The sequence below is a fragment of the Bombus vosnesenskii genome, unplaced genomic scaffold (genome assembly GCF_011952255.1).
Source record: "Bombus vosnesenskii isolate JDL3184/JDL3185 unplaced genomic scaffold, Bvos_JDL3184-5_v1.1 scf7180000013379, whole genome shotgun sequence".
In the NCBI taxonomy this organism is placed as follows: domain Eukaryota; kingdom Metazoa; phylum Arthropoda; class Insecta; order Hymenoptera; family Apidae; genus Bombus; species Bombus vosnesenskii.
The window spans coordinates 1071959-1088528 of NW_022883009.1; the positions used below are offsets into that span (position 1 = coordinate 1071959).

Below are 16570 nucleotides of genomic sequence, written 5' to 3' on the forward strand. Positions count from 1 at the left end.
ATCGCGTATCATAGTGAACATTTCGCATATTTTTTTTATACGCAACGAGATATATCGTACGCCTGGGAAGATATATATTTGGCACTGGATTCCCGTCGACAGAGCTTCTCAGGCTCAAATCGCAATTCATCTCGCGTTAATTAATTACGATCGCGCTGACCTTATATTAGTAATGTCGATCTTTTCTTCAAAGAATAAATATCTTTATCGTTTAAAACTGTCAGTATAAAAGGTAAAGGATTATTCAATTTCTGTCCCATTTAATTTCAGGGTCTCCTTATTCGTTTTCCAATTGTTTGTCTCGCCTCAGAAAATTAAATCGTTCTGAGACACATCCTAACGATAAGTATAAAACTATTCAAGAATTTGAACAAAAATAAAAAATTCCAACAACCGGCATTACTAAGACAGGATCGAACAAAGCGATAAACACTGTCGCAACAATGAGCGACGCAAAATACCGTTTTTCTTTGCTACATACCGGATATACTTTCGCGTTTTTGTTCGCGTATCGCTGCGATTAAGATCCGCGGAACCCATCGAGATCAAAGGAACGATATGGAGCAACGATCGAGAATTTTAACGAGGAGAACAGCGTATACGCTCCGTTCATTCCGCTTATCGGACTCAGCAGCCATGGACGCGACTTCCAGGCCCCGTGTTTCAATAGTTTCGAATCGCGCGTACGGACCGGCAAATACGTTTTGTTATTGTGTATCAACGCGCGGTCGTCTAGGATATGAAAAAAATATACGCGACCGCGCGTGTATTATGACTAGATAGCTTTGTAGTCCTCGCTTCGGCGATCGAAGATCATCATCATCGATCCTGTCATTCCTGCCAACGCTCGTCTCTCCATCACCGTTGAAACGCGTATCCACCGTTACGCTGCATGTGTGCATGCAACAGAACATAGATCGATCGTACGACGATTTCGTGAGACAACAACCTGACTTGAATGTCGTCAAGCCAGAATATCGATAAATACGGACGATGACTGACAAGTAACATCCTCGTTTCGGCGTTTCTGAACGAAAAGCTATAGAAATTTGTACGCATCTTGTGTATTACGTTACACTGAATTGCATACGATGATAAAGTTTGAATTACCGAATTTAAGAAATCAATTCTTAAGTGCGTAGATACACTTCCTTAATAAAAGCATATAAAGTATAAAACTAAAAATACAGAATATTTTCTGCATCTAATAAAATTAAACTATGGATTTAAAAACGTGTGATTCTATTTTACTCAAAGTAAAATTTTATCTAAAATACTCGTTTCAAAGTATGAAAAATATTTTTACTCTGAGGGAGAAGTCTATCTTAGCTATGTATAAATTTCACAGATGAGGAGATTACTTCTATCAGTGACCTCTCGTACAAATCGACAGATCACGTCCTGTCGTCGCAGTGAAAATCGATTTACGATATTCTTTTTACATAACGATTGAGCATAGAACGCCGACGTAAAACCTGTACAAACTAATCCTAATTTGATCTTAGTAGCGTCCCTAAACACGAGTGTCTTAATCGCTTAATTAAAGTACAGAGTTGGCTCATGACCGGCTAAAACACGCGGAGAGATCGAACGTGGGTAGAGAACGATCTGCGCTCGATGCTCTTCGAGCCGTATCACGAAGAAGACATCGTACGACGATGATATGGCACAATATTTCCCTTTATCCGTCTCTTTATCCATTCCTTAGCTGTTCATCACGGTGGATCGCCTGGAGTAGCCTCGTCTTGTTACCGTTTCACCCTGAGCTTCGCACTCCTTCTTCACCCGATCGATTATGTCTGCCACCAGCTTCTCTTCCTTTTCCCTCTGTTGCTCCCAATCTGGTCCTTTTCCGACCTGTTGGGGCACGTTTCACAATTTTTGCCCTTACTCTTTCGACCGTAATCCGATTGATCGAACGAAGAACTCGCGAGCGAAACAAGCAGACAGGCAAACACGCGCAAACCGGAGTGTCACATCGAAAGCTTTTCTTCCATCGTTTTCGCATGCTTGGTGCTTTTGATCGGCTACTGACAGATATCTAACTCTACTTACTATACATACAGGGCTTTCTCAGATGTGGTCCTCGCCAATTTCAAACAAATTTTCGACAGTATTTAAAATACTTTCTCATCCTCCTATTCTCCAAATCGTCTAGACCATCGTCCTCAACATAATTTGGCCATTGCAAAATTATTTGGATGGAAGAAATATAAATTGTATCTCACTAAATTTCACTGGAATTGACGAAAACTGATATCTGAAGCAGCCTTAATAAATACAGAGGCAAATTGCAGTTTTTTTTTTTTTTTTTTTTTTTTTTGTTATGCAAGTCCATTGCGATGAAGAAAAGTCATATTAAGGATGCAACTTCGTTAACGTGCATTATTTTGGATCATTGCGTGATTGATAGTAGCTTCATGTTTTGTGAATGTACCATATTGGAAGCTGGTATGATGTTCCGTACCAATATTAAATCGTTATTAAATCATTTCTTTATATAAAACGCGTTTTCTAATAATTAGATGCGGCAAGCAGGGTACGAGGAGTATGGCTAGATGGCGAAGCGGTCAAAGACTTACTTCCGAGGTCTTCCGCGCTTTCTTGTTGGCTGGCTCTTCTCTGTTCTCGTCGTTCTCGTTGTCAGAGTGGCGGGAGCTGAGGTGACCAATGTAACCCTTACGGGACTTGAAGTAAGCGTTACAGCTGTGGCACTTGAACAGCGGGGCCGGTTGGGTGACCTGGGTGGAGACGTGGAGTTTGTACTTGTGCCTGTACCAACGGGTTCGAGACGGTAGCACCTCGCCGCACCACTTGCAGACTACGGAACCGTCGTTTTGAATGAGGTATTCCAGCAGCTTGTAAAACAACGTTTATTTGGTTTTTTCTCTCCCTCTCTCACCCTTTCCTCTTTAATCATCCTCGCTCGCCCCATCGTATCACGTCGCGCTCGATCGTATCCACCCTATCTTTCTTTTCCTCCCTTCTCTAGGTTTATTCCCTTTGGTATAGAATTCGAAACCCTTTGACCTGGTGTTGGTGATGATTCGAGACAAAAATCTATCGCTATCGGATTGGAACTTAGCTGCGAGTTACCATGATACCATGAATTTGTTGGATTTCAGGCAAAAACAAATATTCGAGATATTCTCGTATTTTTGTTCTGCGATTTCTTTATGCAGTCATCGAGTTCTCTGTTTCTGTGGCGCGGTGTTTGCTGGACGGACGATACACCGACAGAAAAGGCGCCACCCGACATAAACGAGATTAGAAATAAAATCCACTTCTCCGCACGCAATTATATATAGAGAAAGTGCGGTTCAACGAATTCCTTGCGAAAAGTAAACGGCGCGCTAATGAAAAAGATACGAGGACAAACCAGATAAGACATGCCCGGATAACGTTACAGAATGCTTTCCATTCGGTTGTCTGCGAAAATGCATGCACATTGCCAACTGGTTAGGATAACAGATAATTAGAAATAACCTTTCAGTCGTAAAGCAAAACCGTAAAATTCTTTCCACATTTACCTGACAATTCCAACAACTGGATACAAAGTATCACGATCACTAATTAAAATGATTATTATGCCTTTTTTTCTACACCAATGAACAGTCCCTATATCTCCTCTCTTATAATAAGATTTTAATCTATACTCTAGTGCAATCAAACAAGTATGTAACGATATACATCTACTTGTAAGTACATACTTCTAACTCTCTAACGAACTTCCCAAAAATGCTCTTAGTCTAAAGAATGGTCGAACCAGCCGAATGGAAAACACCTTATAAAATGCGCGGCGACAAGAGCTTTCCAAGTGGCTTCCTGGTGCTCTGCCCATTTCTGTTGGTGCCGTGTCCGCGAGGACATGGTGATAAGCCGCGCCTCCTTCTCATAATCGTCCTCTGAACGAAGCCAGGTGGCACAGCTGGTGCACTGCCTGCCGAAGCAGTATCAAAAGCAGCAGACCAACCAACCTGTTTCCTGACCTCCGGCTCGGCCTCCCCGGATTCTGACTTAGGTAGCAACAGATCTCCCCGATCCTCCTCCCGGTCGGTGAGGAAGTGCATTCCGCTAACCACTCGCTCGGACTTGATGTACGTGCTGCCTGTGTTTCCTTCGCTGAACGGATCCTCGCCGCTCCTCGTCGCCGTCGTCAAAGGTGCTGAAGGAGGAGGCGGCGGCGACGACGAGGACGACGACGTGCAGATCTCGAACGTGATGTCGCTCGGTAGACTCGGCAGCTGATCTGGGCAGACATGGAAAGAGAACAGGTACAGGAGCGTTAGTATCATTCAGCTGGAAGATTAGTCATCGGTTGTGTTCCTTGAATTTGTGAGGCGAGGAACGAGGACAATTTAATGAGGTTTCGATGTTTTATTATCGAGTGTAAGCAATGTCTTAAATTAGTAGTAGTAGATAGTTTTTATAGTAGTAGATAGTTTACGATCTATAGCTTTAGAATAGGTCTGAAAGTCTTGGAATTTATTATCAGTTCGAGCAGCGTTTAATCTGAGCTTTTAGGAAATTTAGTGATTTGGATTCTTAGGAGTATTACAAACCACGTTAGTATCCTAAAGCAGGACTTGGAAAAGGAGGAAAAGCTGTTGATTTCCTGAAATGTTCGATAAAGTAATTTAACTCTTATGTTTCTTTCGATAAAGATTCAAGAACCCTCTGAATTATGGTAAAAAGTCTTATCCAATTAAAAACTTGATTAAGAATGGATTTAAAGATAATTTAAGAATTAATTTAAGAAACGTATCCGTTTGGTTGATTTTAAGTTCAATGAATATTTCCGTATGGCGTATTTCGCGAAAGCAAAGGACGAATAGTTCCAAAAGAGAAGAACGACTAAACGGAGAGATGTATGTTCCTCTGTCTTGCTTTAATGAAGGTTGCGCTAATCGATACAAGAAATAAACGGTCGGGTATTGCAGTTGTATATCACAAAGAGTTACAAAGAAACTACAATTAGATAAAAACAAATAAAAATAATAATAGGTATTAAATTGTTATAGTCCTTATCGCCACCCGGCATCGATTATAATAGGTACATATGTACGTACACTTAAATGTACAGTCAACGACCGACGATAATCTGCGAACGTATAGCTTCATTTTCTTTATTATTACTGTTATATGATATAACTTTTTTTTGTTTGTTTGTATAAGCGCGCTTCTACCCTCAAACGGGGCGAACGTACAATATAATATAATATAATATATAATAATATAATATAATATAGTATTTATATATAATATATAATAGATTTTTTTCTGTATTCGCAACGTCTATATCTTTTAATAATTCTCACAATTCCTTCTCTTCTATTGCAAAAATCTACCATTACTTATTAGTACATTTTCGTAGTTTTAACATCCTGCATGAATGCGTTTTGTTACTTTTAGTGTCACTAATAGAATTATGTACTGCTTCCTCCTTCTATCGAAACAGAGTGTCGAGTGATGCTTCCAGGATCGAGTGCAAATAAAAGTGCCAGTACTGGTACCTATATATTTCGTATATGTCTGTATATCTTTATAACATTACGGTGAATTTCATAAAACTCACTTGCATTATCTCCATTTTTAAAGCGTCGAAGAACAGTAAGTAGGAATAATAATGCAGGTGGACATGCGTGTATATACCTTTTCCTTTTCTTTATTTAAGACGTCTGCCGGTGCTTTCTTTTTATCGATAGATATTTAAACGTGCGTGTAAACCGCGAATTTTATTCGCAGCAAACGAAAGATTTGTAGTGGGTCGAGGTTCTGGTAATAGACGAGGAGACACAAACGACACTGATGCGTTGCGACTTTTTCATCGGTTTACGCGAAGAAAAAACGTACTCGTCGCTAACACATGAATAAAACGTGCAGATTTAACTATGGTAAATATAAATAAGTCTATTCGCCAGAACGTCGTGACAATATACATAAATATATATCATCTATATCTTGCATTCTACTTCAACGAATAAAATTGGAAACGTAATAGAAGGCATCGCATTAATGTCACAAGCTACAATAGCATTTAACGCTCGAATAAAATATCTCTGCATCATGAAAAATTCAAGTAACCGCATTTGCATTTTGTTCGGTTATTTCGTATCCTCATTCCGTATGTGTTAATCGTGTGGCTTCCTTTAAAGCCTAACGCACCTTATCTCGTAACCTAATTACCCGATGTTATAGTTAAAACTAAAAATAAAATAATAAACGTTATTTGACGATGACAATAATATATATACATATATATTATATATATGCTATATATATAATATATAAATATATATAATAGTGTAATAATAATATAATATAATATAATAGAACTATTACAATAATGGTATAAAACTAAAACGTAAGAAGTAAGGTAGTCACAATGCATGGAAAGTGAAGAAAAAAAAAGTATAACACGACCGTTTTCGATTGCTTTTGCACACATCATAGAATTAAGAAATTCGTTTTGTCATTTCCTTTTTCTTTCCTAAGACTCATTGGTATCGCAATGACGTTAGAGCCTTCAACTGTATACGTATGGCGCAAACCTTATCTTTCCAAATAGTAATAATTTTCTTCGTTAACACAAGCAATCAATCGAAATTGCATACGATGCCCATTTTTTATAAACGTACGTATCGATCCCACATATTATACATCAATCACTGACTCAAATTGCGAATCCATACACAATTTCTCCGAAACTGTTAATATATCTTTCAGTGATTAACAAGCGATACGGAATTCAAAACGTGCTCTGTATTCTGGTAGTATTGTAGATGTGTGCTTTTTCGTATATGCATAATATCAAAATGAACGTTACGCTTTCTACATAACAACTACAAATTGGACGCAAGAAACAGAATTGTGCGCGAATATAAATTTCGTGCTTCACCTAACGGAAACTAAACAGTTATCATTGTTTTTCCTTTACATTTACGCAATTTCGTTATACATATATAAATATATATATATATATATACATATATATAACATATATGTGTTATATTAAACATATGATTATCAATCATATATAATCATAATCATATATTAATCATAATCATATATTATACACACACATATATATATATATATAAGATATATATGTATATATATATATAAGATATATATGTATATATATATATTGATATATTTTTTTTTGCTTTTTTTTTCCTTTTAAATACCGACTACGAGTGCGAGCTGGATCTACGAGAGAGAAACTCGACGAGTTCCTCGTGTTACGACAACGAAATCACACGCGGGTTCACATTCCCTCTCACGTAATATATTTCTCTTTATATATATTCTTTTAAATAGTTCTCTGTAATAGTTAAGATTTGATGATTATCATCATTATCGTCGTCATTACCATCATCATCATCATCATCATCATTATTATCATCATCATTATCATCATCATCATTATTATCATCATCAGCATCATCATCATCATCATCATCATCATCATCATCATCCTCATCATTCTGAGACATACACATCACACGTCTAACATCCATGCTCATTTTCTCTCATGCGTATAACACCGATGCGGAAGACCAAAATACTGCTTTCCGTTCAGTATTCGTTCGAAAGTTCTCGCAACGAATTATAGCATTATAGAAAAGGAAAATAGCAGGAAGAGTGGACGAAAGAGGAAATATTAATTCGCTGTTAATTTAATTTTTAATTTATAACAAATTTTGTAAAATAAGGGATTTATAACGTCAGATCTATGGGTAAAATTGTTATGCGATCAAACAAATACATTCTTGTAAGCATCTAATTTAATGATATGTTTAATTTTATTGCTGAATAATATTATTTTTTATCAGGTTGAAAAATAACGAAACGATGGAGAATAGTAGAAATTACAACGAATGGCGAATTATTTTCCTCTCGTTCTTTCTTTCCTGGTTTATGTTTTAGAACTGATACGGAGGGATAGTAACGCGTTGTTCCTACTAACAAATTATAACACTTCGTTTGCATTAGTTCTGCTCGACTGCGTGAACGATGTTTGAACATTTCCCCAAAAAGTTATTGGTATGTATGTATGTATGTATATATATATATATAAGGACATGCGCGCACGCACGTACATATGCGCGAATAAATTTATATTTCGTTCAACTATTTCTACTCTGCGGTGTCCCAACACCGAAAAAAAAGACAAAAACGTTTTAACAATGTATCAAATAATAGATTTCTTTCAGATTTTTTAACGAACGAATGAACGAAAAAAGTATAATATAATATAATATTGTAATATAATATAATATAATATAATAATATAATAATATAATAATAATAATAAATCAAGGAGAAAAAACAAACGGTCCAGACCCAAAACTAACTGAGGGTCATTAAATATACTATGCCTGTATAGATAACTTTCTTTATAACTTGTCTGTGATTGCCTGTGCATTATTAACTTATATACCTAGCAATAATAACCAATTCTATCGGTGCTTGTCCATATCTAAAAGTTAATAATTCTTATCAAACAATAATATTAATAGAAATAATAGTAACGGTGAAAATAAAAATAATATTATTTTTGCTGCATTAATAGTAGTGCGAGTAATAGTAAATCAGTAATAATAATAGTAAGAATAATAATTAATTATTGGTAATAACTATAATACACTTTCCCAGAAAACCTGTACATATACCGGTCTGTTATGCAGTATAATTCATGTTTCTTCCTCCCTTTTCTCTATTTTAGGCACTATCTAATGAACTCTGCGAGACTTCTGTGCCTCGTACGGAACCGTTAATAAACTCTCTGATAAATATACATTTTCATCTTCTTTCTGCCTTTCTTTCTTTTAATATTTTACTAATATGCTTTATTACGCACCATTGGAATCAAATCTGTTGGAAGGCGTAGGAAACATTAAAAAGAGAAAAATAGCAATAACAGTTATAATAATATTAATACGAATCCTGGCTATGAAACTCTGCACTTTTGATAACAATCCATCTGCTCATCTTTCTTCTCGTTACTTTAGAATATAACACATCTGACAAAAATTTGGAAGCACGTTATTATCGCTCCAATAAGCTTCTATGCAAATTGATAAGCATAGATGAATGTTTGTTGAAAGTTTGAAGATACAGGTGACATTCCCCGATACAAACAAAGGGGAAAAATATTCAAATTTCATTTTTTTGGCGGGAAACAACTAGTTTGATCGTGATTGCATACAGTTTTGTGCAGATGTATAGGGAACTATGAAAGGTGGAAAATTGGAAAATATCTGGAAAGAAGAGAGAACATATTCACAACCAACGTTTCACACGTGAACTGCTGAATTTGAAAGAGCGGGTACAACAAGGAAACAAAAAGAAGTGAAAAAAGAAATAAAAACATCGCGCGTGCGTTAAAGCATTGGAAGTTTTTTTAAAGCTATCACGGTATAATCTAAAACGGGAATATACCCATACGATACTTTGTCAGTCACATTAATCGTATTGCTTATGTTGCTCCGTTATATTTTGCTTCAAAAAGAAGAAAAGGAAGATATACTCTAGACATAAATTTTACATGTCAAAAATGATGCGTTCGTATCAAAGAAAAAGAAAAGGAAAAAGAAAAAGGGGATACGCGGTTGATAAAGGCACGAGAAAGCTGGCTAGTTTTGCGAGAATATATATCTCTCTCTTTTTGTTCACCAATATCGTTAAATTTCGTTTCTCAAAATATAAAGAGAAAATTGGAATTTTATATGCAGACTACGCCCGCGTAAAATACTGCGACGATATTTAGTAAAAGAGAACTTTTCGGTAACGCGGACTCGACACGATAAACATTACTTTCAACATTGTGAAACAATGGTTCCCATATATGATACATACGCAAACGTAACCGCCTACAATATTAGTTACACGATAAAAACCTATAAACAAGTATAGCCTTTTCAATCGCTATCGTTAAAAATTCCTCTTTTTCCCACTGGCCAAATCGCTTTCTCCGCGAATTTCTTTGAAATTTCACGCGGCTTACGTTTCCATGTGTAAAACCATGGCGATCAGGATGGTCGTGCAAGTGAAGGAGACACAGCCGGGCATCGATCGTCCACAAGCATTGCGCGCTATTGCACAGTTCAAGGATTATATAATACTAATGTACACAGCAGCACTACTCGAGCACTTACGTTCGAGTATAGACATCTCTTTCTCTTTGTCCTTTAATTCAAAAAAAAAAAAAAAAAAAAAGGAAGAAAAAAAAAGAAAAAGAAAAAAGAAAAAAATCCCCGCGATAACTCGACGTCGTCCCGCTCAGCAGTGTTTGTATGCGATCTGTCACGTTAGTCTCCTCCACTGGCCGATATCAACCGTCGGTCGCCCTTCTTCCCGAAAAGACGATACTCGTCGGGCTTCCATTAAAAACGACTATCAAAAATTGATCGCACGCGTAGGAAATCCGATCTCGCTTTAATACAACGTGAGGAGTCGATCATCGCGGGGGTGAGATAGGCTATGCGATTGGTCCGCGGCACACAGGTTATGATATATATTTTGTTTTCTCAGACCGAAGACAACTTGATCGATTTTTCTATCGGTGTCTCTCTGTACGACCACGTATTTTCACTATCGGGTGACTAGACTAGGGCGGTGCTGAGAAGACGACAGAGTAAACGAAAGGAAGATTTCGCTTTCTCAAACACGCCCCCGCCTGAATATGGAGAGCATCCTCGAGGTGGCCACGTGCTTCAACGTCGTCCTCGAGAGCGTGCTCCTCGAGTTCCTTTGGACGTCACTAGTCGCGACGGTCGTTTCTCCTCGGCCAGCGTTCTCTTCCGCTGGTTCAGTGGTCGTTCTTCGTGCTGGACCGATCGCCATCCCACCTCGCCCTCGCCCTGCCCGCTAAGGCGAGAGAAAAAAACCAAACGGCATCACGCAATCCTTCGGCATGAAGCAGTCGTGCACGGTTTTCATATGATTCTTCATTTTGTCAGGCCTGGAGAATTCTTTTGAACATACCGGACACGGGAATACCTTCCTCTGATGGCCTTCGTGGTAAAGAAAAGCGTGTCGTTGGAAGCTGTATTTATTCTTGAACGTCTTCTGAATGTCGAGCTTCGCACACTCAGTGCATTGATAGACACCCTCGGATATCGAGGCGTAACGAAAGAGATTCAAACCGCGAACGGACATCTCGGTCAGCTGTTCAGCAGGATCCTGCGAGTGCGATGTGGCGCGACGCCTCATGCGTCTCTTCGGCACCTGTCGACCAGGCGGAGCCGACATGGTTCCGATCTGGTGACCGCTGCTCGTCGACGAGGAATTGGTGGTCGGTGCAGGGCTACTACTACTGCTACTTCCGCCGCTGTTCTGCGCGTTGTTCCTACCGGTTGCCGGTGACATTGACGAACTTCTTGTCGACGTGGTGGTCATCGTTGTGCCGGAACTGGACGCTGTGTTGGACGTCGAGCTAGTAGTCGTGGTCAACGAAGTGGTGGTGTTCGATCTCGCGTTCGATGTGTCCGTGCTCGATTGATTCGCCGAAGATCCTGATCCGGAATTTCGACCTTTCTCTTTCCACGTCTCGCCATCCGACTTCGTGTTCCCCGATGAAAACTCTGTGAAAAGATTCGAGTTAGTAAAGAGACTGATTCTTATCTAGAATAAGTAACGATCATGGTTACAACAATTACGACAATGAGCATTATCAAAGAGACTTTCTAAAACATGATTTGCTCTCTGGCTACGGTAAAGGCTGTGTAAATTGCATGCAACTGCGATCTAATTCGTACTGAAAATAAATATTTAATGATACCGATGTATGATTGTATACTCTGATGCGTGCAGAACAGAGATACGAGAGGCTACTGCGAGTCGTAAAGGGAATTTATATCTCGATGTGAAATCAACATGGCATATAAATGATTCTGTATAAAGTAATACAAATAAAATCTAAATAACACCTGAAAATAAAATTATAATATAAAAGAACGAACAATAATCTACTTAATAAAGTACCAATAAATAATACGAGGGAATCGGGAATTTTGGATATCGATGAAAATAAAAATCTCGCATTGATCAAACAAAACCAAAACAAAGTATAGTCGTACCATTTTCTTTTCTTTTTTTTTAACAAGTTGTCAGGCAAAAATCGGGCCTTCATTGCGTACTTTGTGTACTCGTAATATACAGAATGACGGATCGATTCCACGCTGAAAATTCTTGACGATCGTGTATCAACTTAAAAAAGGGGAAAGGTAAGCAAAGGGAACATAATGGCAATGATAACTAAGAAAGAATTCACCCGATGCTTTTCTCCCTTTTTAAGCATCAGTAATTTTGGCACATCCCAATATGCACATCCCAAGATGCACTGGAAAGTTTCCAAATCGAAAACGTCGGGTGATTTCGCGGAGAAGATAGATACACGTCGTAGAGTCGTGATTCTGTCGTGCAAAATGGTCTCTACGTCGTACTTTGTATCGAGAATTCGATCGATGCGAGAAACGACACCAGTTCCGGCATTGCGACTAAATTATGTGACAGACTTTGTCCTTTACTCGCTTAAACATCTTGCAATGTTTTATTAGAAGCAAGCTAATAAGTAAGAAATAGAACAAAAAATAGTCTTTCAACTTCTACATAACGATCAAAATGAACATTATCAGCGTAAAATTGTTATAAATCGTTTCTCGCAACGAAAACGTTGAGATAATGAGAAGAAAACTTAAAAAAAAAAAAAAGAGTTTAACAGCCAGCGGACTTATAAAAATCAGAAGTTAAATGCAACGAAAAAAACCATGTACATATATATATTTATCTTTTTTCTTGATCTCCAAATATTTCACTTTGCTTCATTGTCCGGACAGTAAAAATAATAAATCAACAATACGCGTACGCAACATGCAAAACAAAAGTCCATAAAAAATAATAATCGCTGATTTCCTATCGTGATTGGCTTCTCAAGCAGTTGGAACGTCGATTGTTTTCTCTTTTTATTTTCAACACTGATGACTGCTCTATATTCGAACGTGCGAGCAAATCGGTCGAATTTCTGTTATTTTCAAATAAGAAACGTTCGCTTTTATTCGAGTAAGCCACACACAACGTAGGAATCTTAATATCTAAAGATCGTCCGATCGGTTCTGACAATCGTTTCTCGCGGATTGTGTTGACGATTCTATAAAAAATTGAATGGTAATTCGTTAACGAGAGCCATTTCAATGATTTTATTGGCAGCGTGTCTTTTGATGGATAATCGTCAACGGCGAGACAACGATCGCTATCGACCAACCAGATGCATCCACAATCACTAAAACGAAACTAAATAAAAGTAATTTTTGGCTAAGAGTAACGGTGCTTCGTAGTGAATGCGGGAATTCTTGAATTTGGTGTATGTGTGAACATATCGAGATATACAAAGGGACGATATGATTTCTGTTTCAAGTGACTAACGAGAAATCTCTACGTAAGAACACGGCTGTGGAACGTAGTAACAAGATTAGAAACAAAGGGTAATTAGAAAAAAAAACAAGAAAATATAAACAAACGAAGAAAGAGAAAATTTTCGTTCCAAAAAGACAAGAAAAAGAAGAAGACAGAGAACGGTTGTAGACAACTCGTGGCGAATTAATCGCGTGTGACAAATCCTTTGTTTTGAAATAAATTATGGCACTTTGATGATGATGCGTCGCTTTGAAAATATCCTCCAACTACGCGGGACAGTAGAGATTTGTATGTAAACGATTAATGAATGATCACGAGTCTCTGAGCCTACTTACACTCACGTTCCACATACGTGCGACAATAATAACGCATATCATAACGGAAAAACAACGAAAAACGTAACGAAAGGAAGTAAAATAAAGTTCTACTGCGTGTAGCATTGCGCTGTTAGTCGTTATAGTAATTACCTTCTTTTTCGAATTTCAATTAGTCTGCTACTTTCCTTGACAAGCATGTATATACGTATACATATACTAGACAGACGATCCAGCTCATTAATTTATGGTCGATTTCCATTACAACACACAATTCGCACGACAACCTCTTCGATCATTGTTTCCTTTTTCTTTCCGTTTCGGAATAAACCATTGGTAACAAAATATTTCAACGTACGCTAGTTTAGTACGCTTATTCGCTAGTTTTTCAATCGCTTCTTTTTCCCCATTCTTTTTCTTTTTTATCGTAACGCGTGGAAACCATTTAAAAAAATAAGAAAATACGACGCAGAACGTCGATTTCTTTGTAAAAAGTTGTAACGGAAGAAAACAATATTGGTAAATGTATAACATAAAATTAAAAGTGACGTAACAGCTGAAATTTACTAAAGGTGTTATTGCAGTTAATGGATGAAGCTTCATACAAGAAACTCGCTTGACTTACGCGCTGATAAAGATAAAATATCGGGCTTCTACGCACATGTTATCACAAGGAGAAACAATATGATCGATTTTCAAAGAAGTTTAAACAATAAGAGTCGCTAACTTTAAAAAAAAAAAACTGTTGGACAATAAACAACTTTCTTTCCTCTTTCATTCATTTAACACAGTGTCTTATTGTTTCCTTCGATGCGCTAGTTTGTACGTTGGATACACTAAACGATTTTTCGAGATGCCCGCTAAATATTCTTTTCGAACGATAACGCTGATGTTACGTTTTCGGTTTTTCATTGATCCTTAAGTAAAAGCTATCCGTTCAGATTTCTATCAGCGCATCTCGTAAAATCGACCAGGCACGCACGATTAAAAGTGCATGTAAAACGTGAGTATGCATTGCGCGCGCAACAACGGAGACGTGAATGTATGAGACAAAAGTCGGTACAGCGAGACTTAAAAATCCTTCAATTACAATCTATTGAACACCGTTCTTTTTATTATCGATAGTCATAATCAAACAATCAGTGCATATAAAATATACTAAGTCTACCCAGCGTCAGAAAAGACTCATCTTCTCTAAAAAGTTCCCTATAAAATTTTTTCTTGTTTCTTTATTTTTTTTTTATTTTCCCTTTATTACTCTTTTACGCTCATTTCACGACAAGGTCTCACTTATTTGGCACTAGATTGCGATCATCGGGCGCGCTTTTTAAAAAAAGGGATATACACACACGCGCACGCGCGCGCCTAAGATCGCGGGCGTCGATAACAATTTATTATTATTACTTCATTTTTTTACTTTTCTTTTCTTCATCGTCATTATTTATGTCGCTTAAAAAGGCACCAAATCGGGGATTACACCGCTACATATTATTGGATCCCACTGAAGTACGTTAATTCAACGTATAATATATAAAGTTAAAAGTCAACCACATACCTCCTTTGCTTCTTTCTTTTTTTTTACTCTCATTTTCTGACGCATCATTTCAAAAACTGCAACGACGTTAATAGGTATTATCAACTAGCGCTAAAATATATTCGATATAACTTTTGTTTATATATATAAATATATATATAAATATATATATATAAATATATATATAATATAATAATAATAATAATGATAATAATCGTAATAATAATATTAATAATAATAATCGCAATAATAATAATAATATGTATATATATATATATATGTACCATCTTTACGCTTGCCGCATACTTTGTATATGTGTTTCTCTCTGTATACGTGTTTGTGTACATATGCGTGTAATTTATTTGCGATAATAAACTATGATTCTTTTCTTTTTTAATATATATATATATGTTTATGTATATATATATATTTATATTTAATATATATATATTAAAATCTATCCGATAGTACAGTCTGCTTTTTAAGCCTCGTAATTTACCTCTCTCTCTTTCTCTCTCTCTCTCTCTTTCTCTCTCTCTCTCTCTCTCTTTCTTCCTCTCTGTTACTCTTTCGCGTTGGTTTCTTGCAAGAGCGACTGATGCCGATAACACGTGAAAAAGAAACTTAGAATAATCGGTATTGACTGGTGGTCCGCTTTCGAAATAAGGGACGAATAAAAGGGAACGATGGTTATTGGCGTGTCGCCATTGCAAGAACCATATATAAATATAATATAATCTATGTAAAATTTTTCTTGTTTTTCATATTCTTTCCCCCGTAACCCACCCGCAATGTCCGTAGACTTATAAATTAATTAAAATATGTTCAACACGAAATTCATGAACGAGACCTCTGTGATCCTAACCGCGATTGGCGTGAGAAATTCGCTTCTGCTTCCAGTAAAATTCACTTAAACGAAGGCAAAACAGTTGCAGATTTTCGTAGAAAATTTTAACTCGGCCGATTCTTCCTTTTTCTCTTTTCACTACAACGTTAGTTGAAATTAATTTTTAATCATTTTTTATGTAATGCGTAGTACAAGTACAAGGTACCCCCTTACAAACAATTCCTCATAACACTTCAAAGTGTTTATTTCTTCCGCTATGAACACTTTTTACAGCTTGAACACTAATTTTGTACGAATATAAGGATTTCGTATCATTATAATCCTTAATCCTTAAAAACACTCCTCGCAAGCTTCTACTAAGTTTTACTGATTGGCAACATGAATTTCCCCTTTTTTACAACCTTAATTCTAAAGATTAACAACATTTAAAGGCAACGAACGTGAGCGAATGTTGTA

General features: G+C 37.0%; 1 protein-coding gene across 7 annotated transcripts in view; it reads right to left on the minus strand.

Annotated features, from left to right (window-relative positions):
* Nucleotides 1–511: 511 nt before the first annotated feature.
* The window catches only part of LOC117237555 (protein tramtrack, alpha isoform), a 40864-nt gene continuing 24805 nt past the window's right edge, over nucleotides 512–16570 (minus strand). For 4 of the 7 annotated variants that reach the window (XM_033501633.1, XM_033501631.1, XM_033501630.1 and 1 more), the window contains exon 5: nucleotides 10571–11588. In XM_033501633.1, coding sequence (XP_033357524.1) covers nucleotides 10873–11588 — 716 coding nt within the window. In that variant the 3' untranslated portion in view covers nucleotides 10571–10872. Of the gene's footprint in view, nucleotides 1858–2582; nucleotides 2859–3977; nucleotides 4250–10570; nucleotides 11589–16570 lie in introns of those variants that run through there. The other 3 variants (XM_033501635.1, XM_033501636.1, XM_033501634.1) reach the window with 3 other exon arrangements.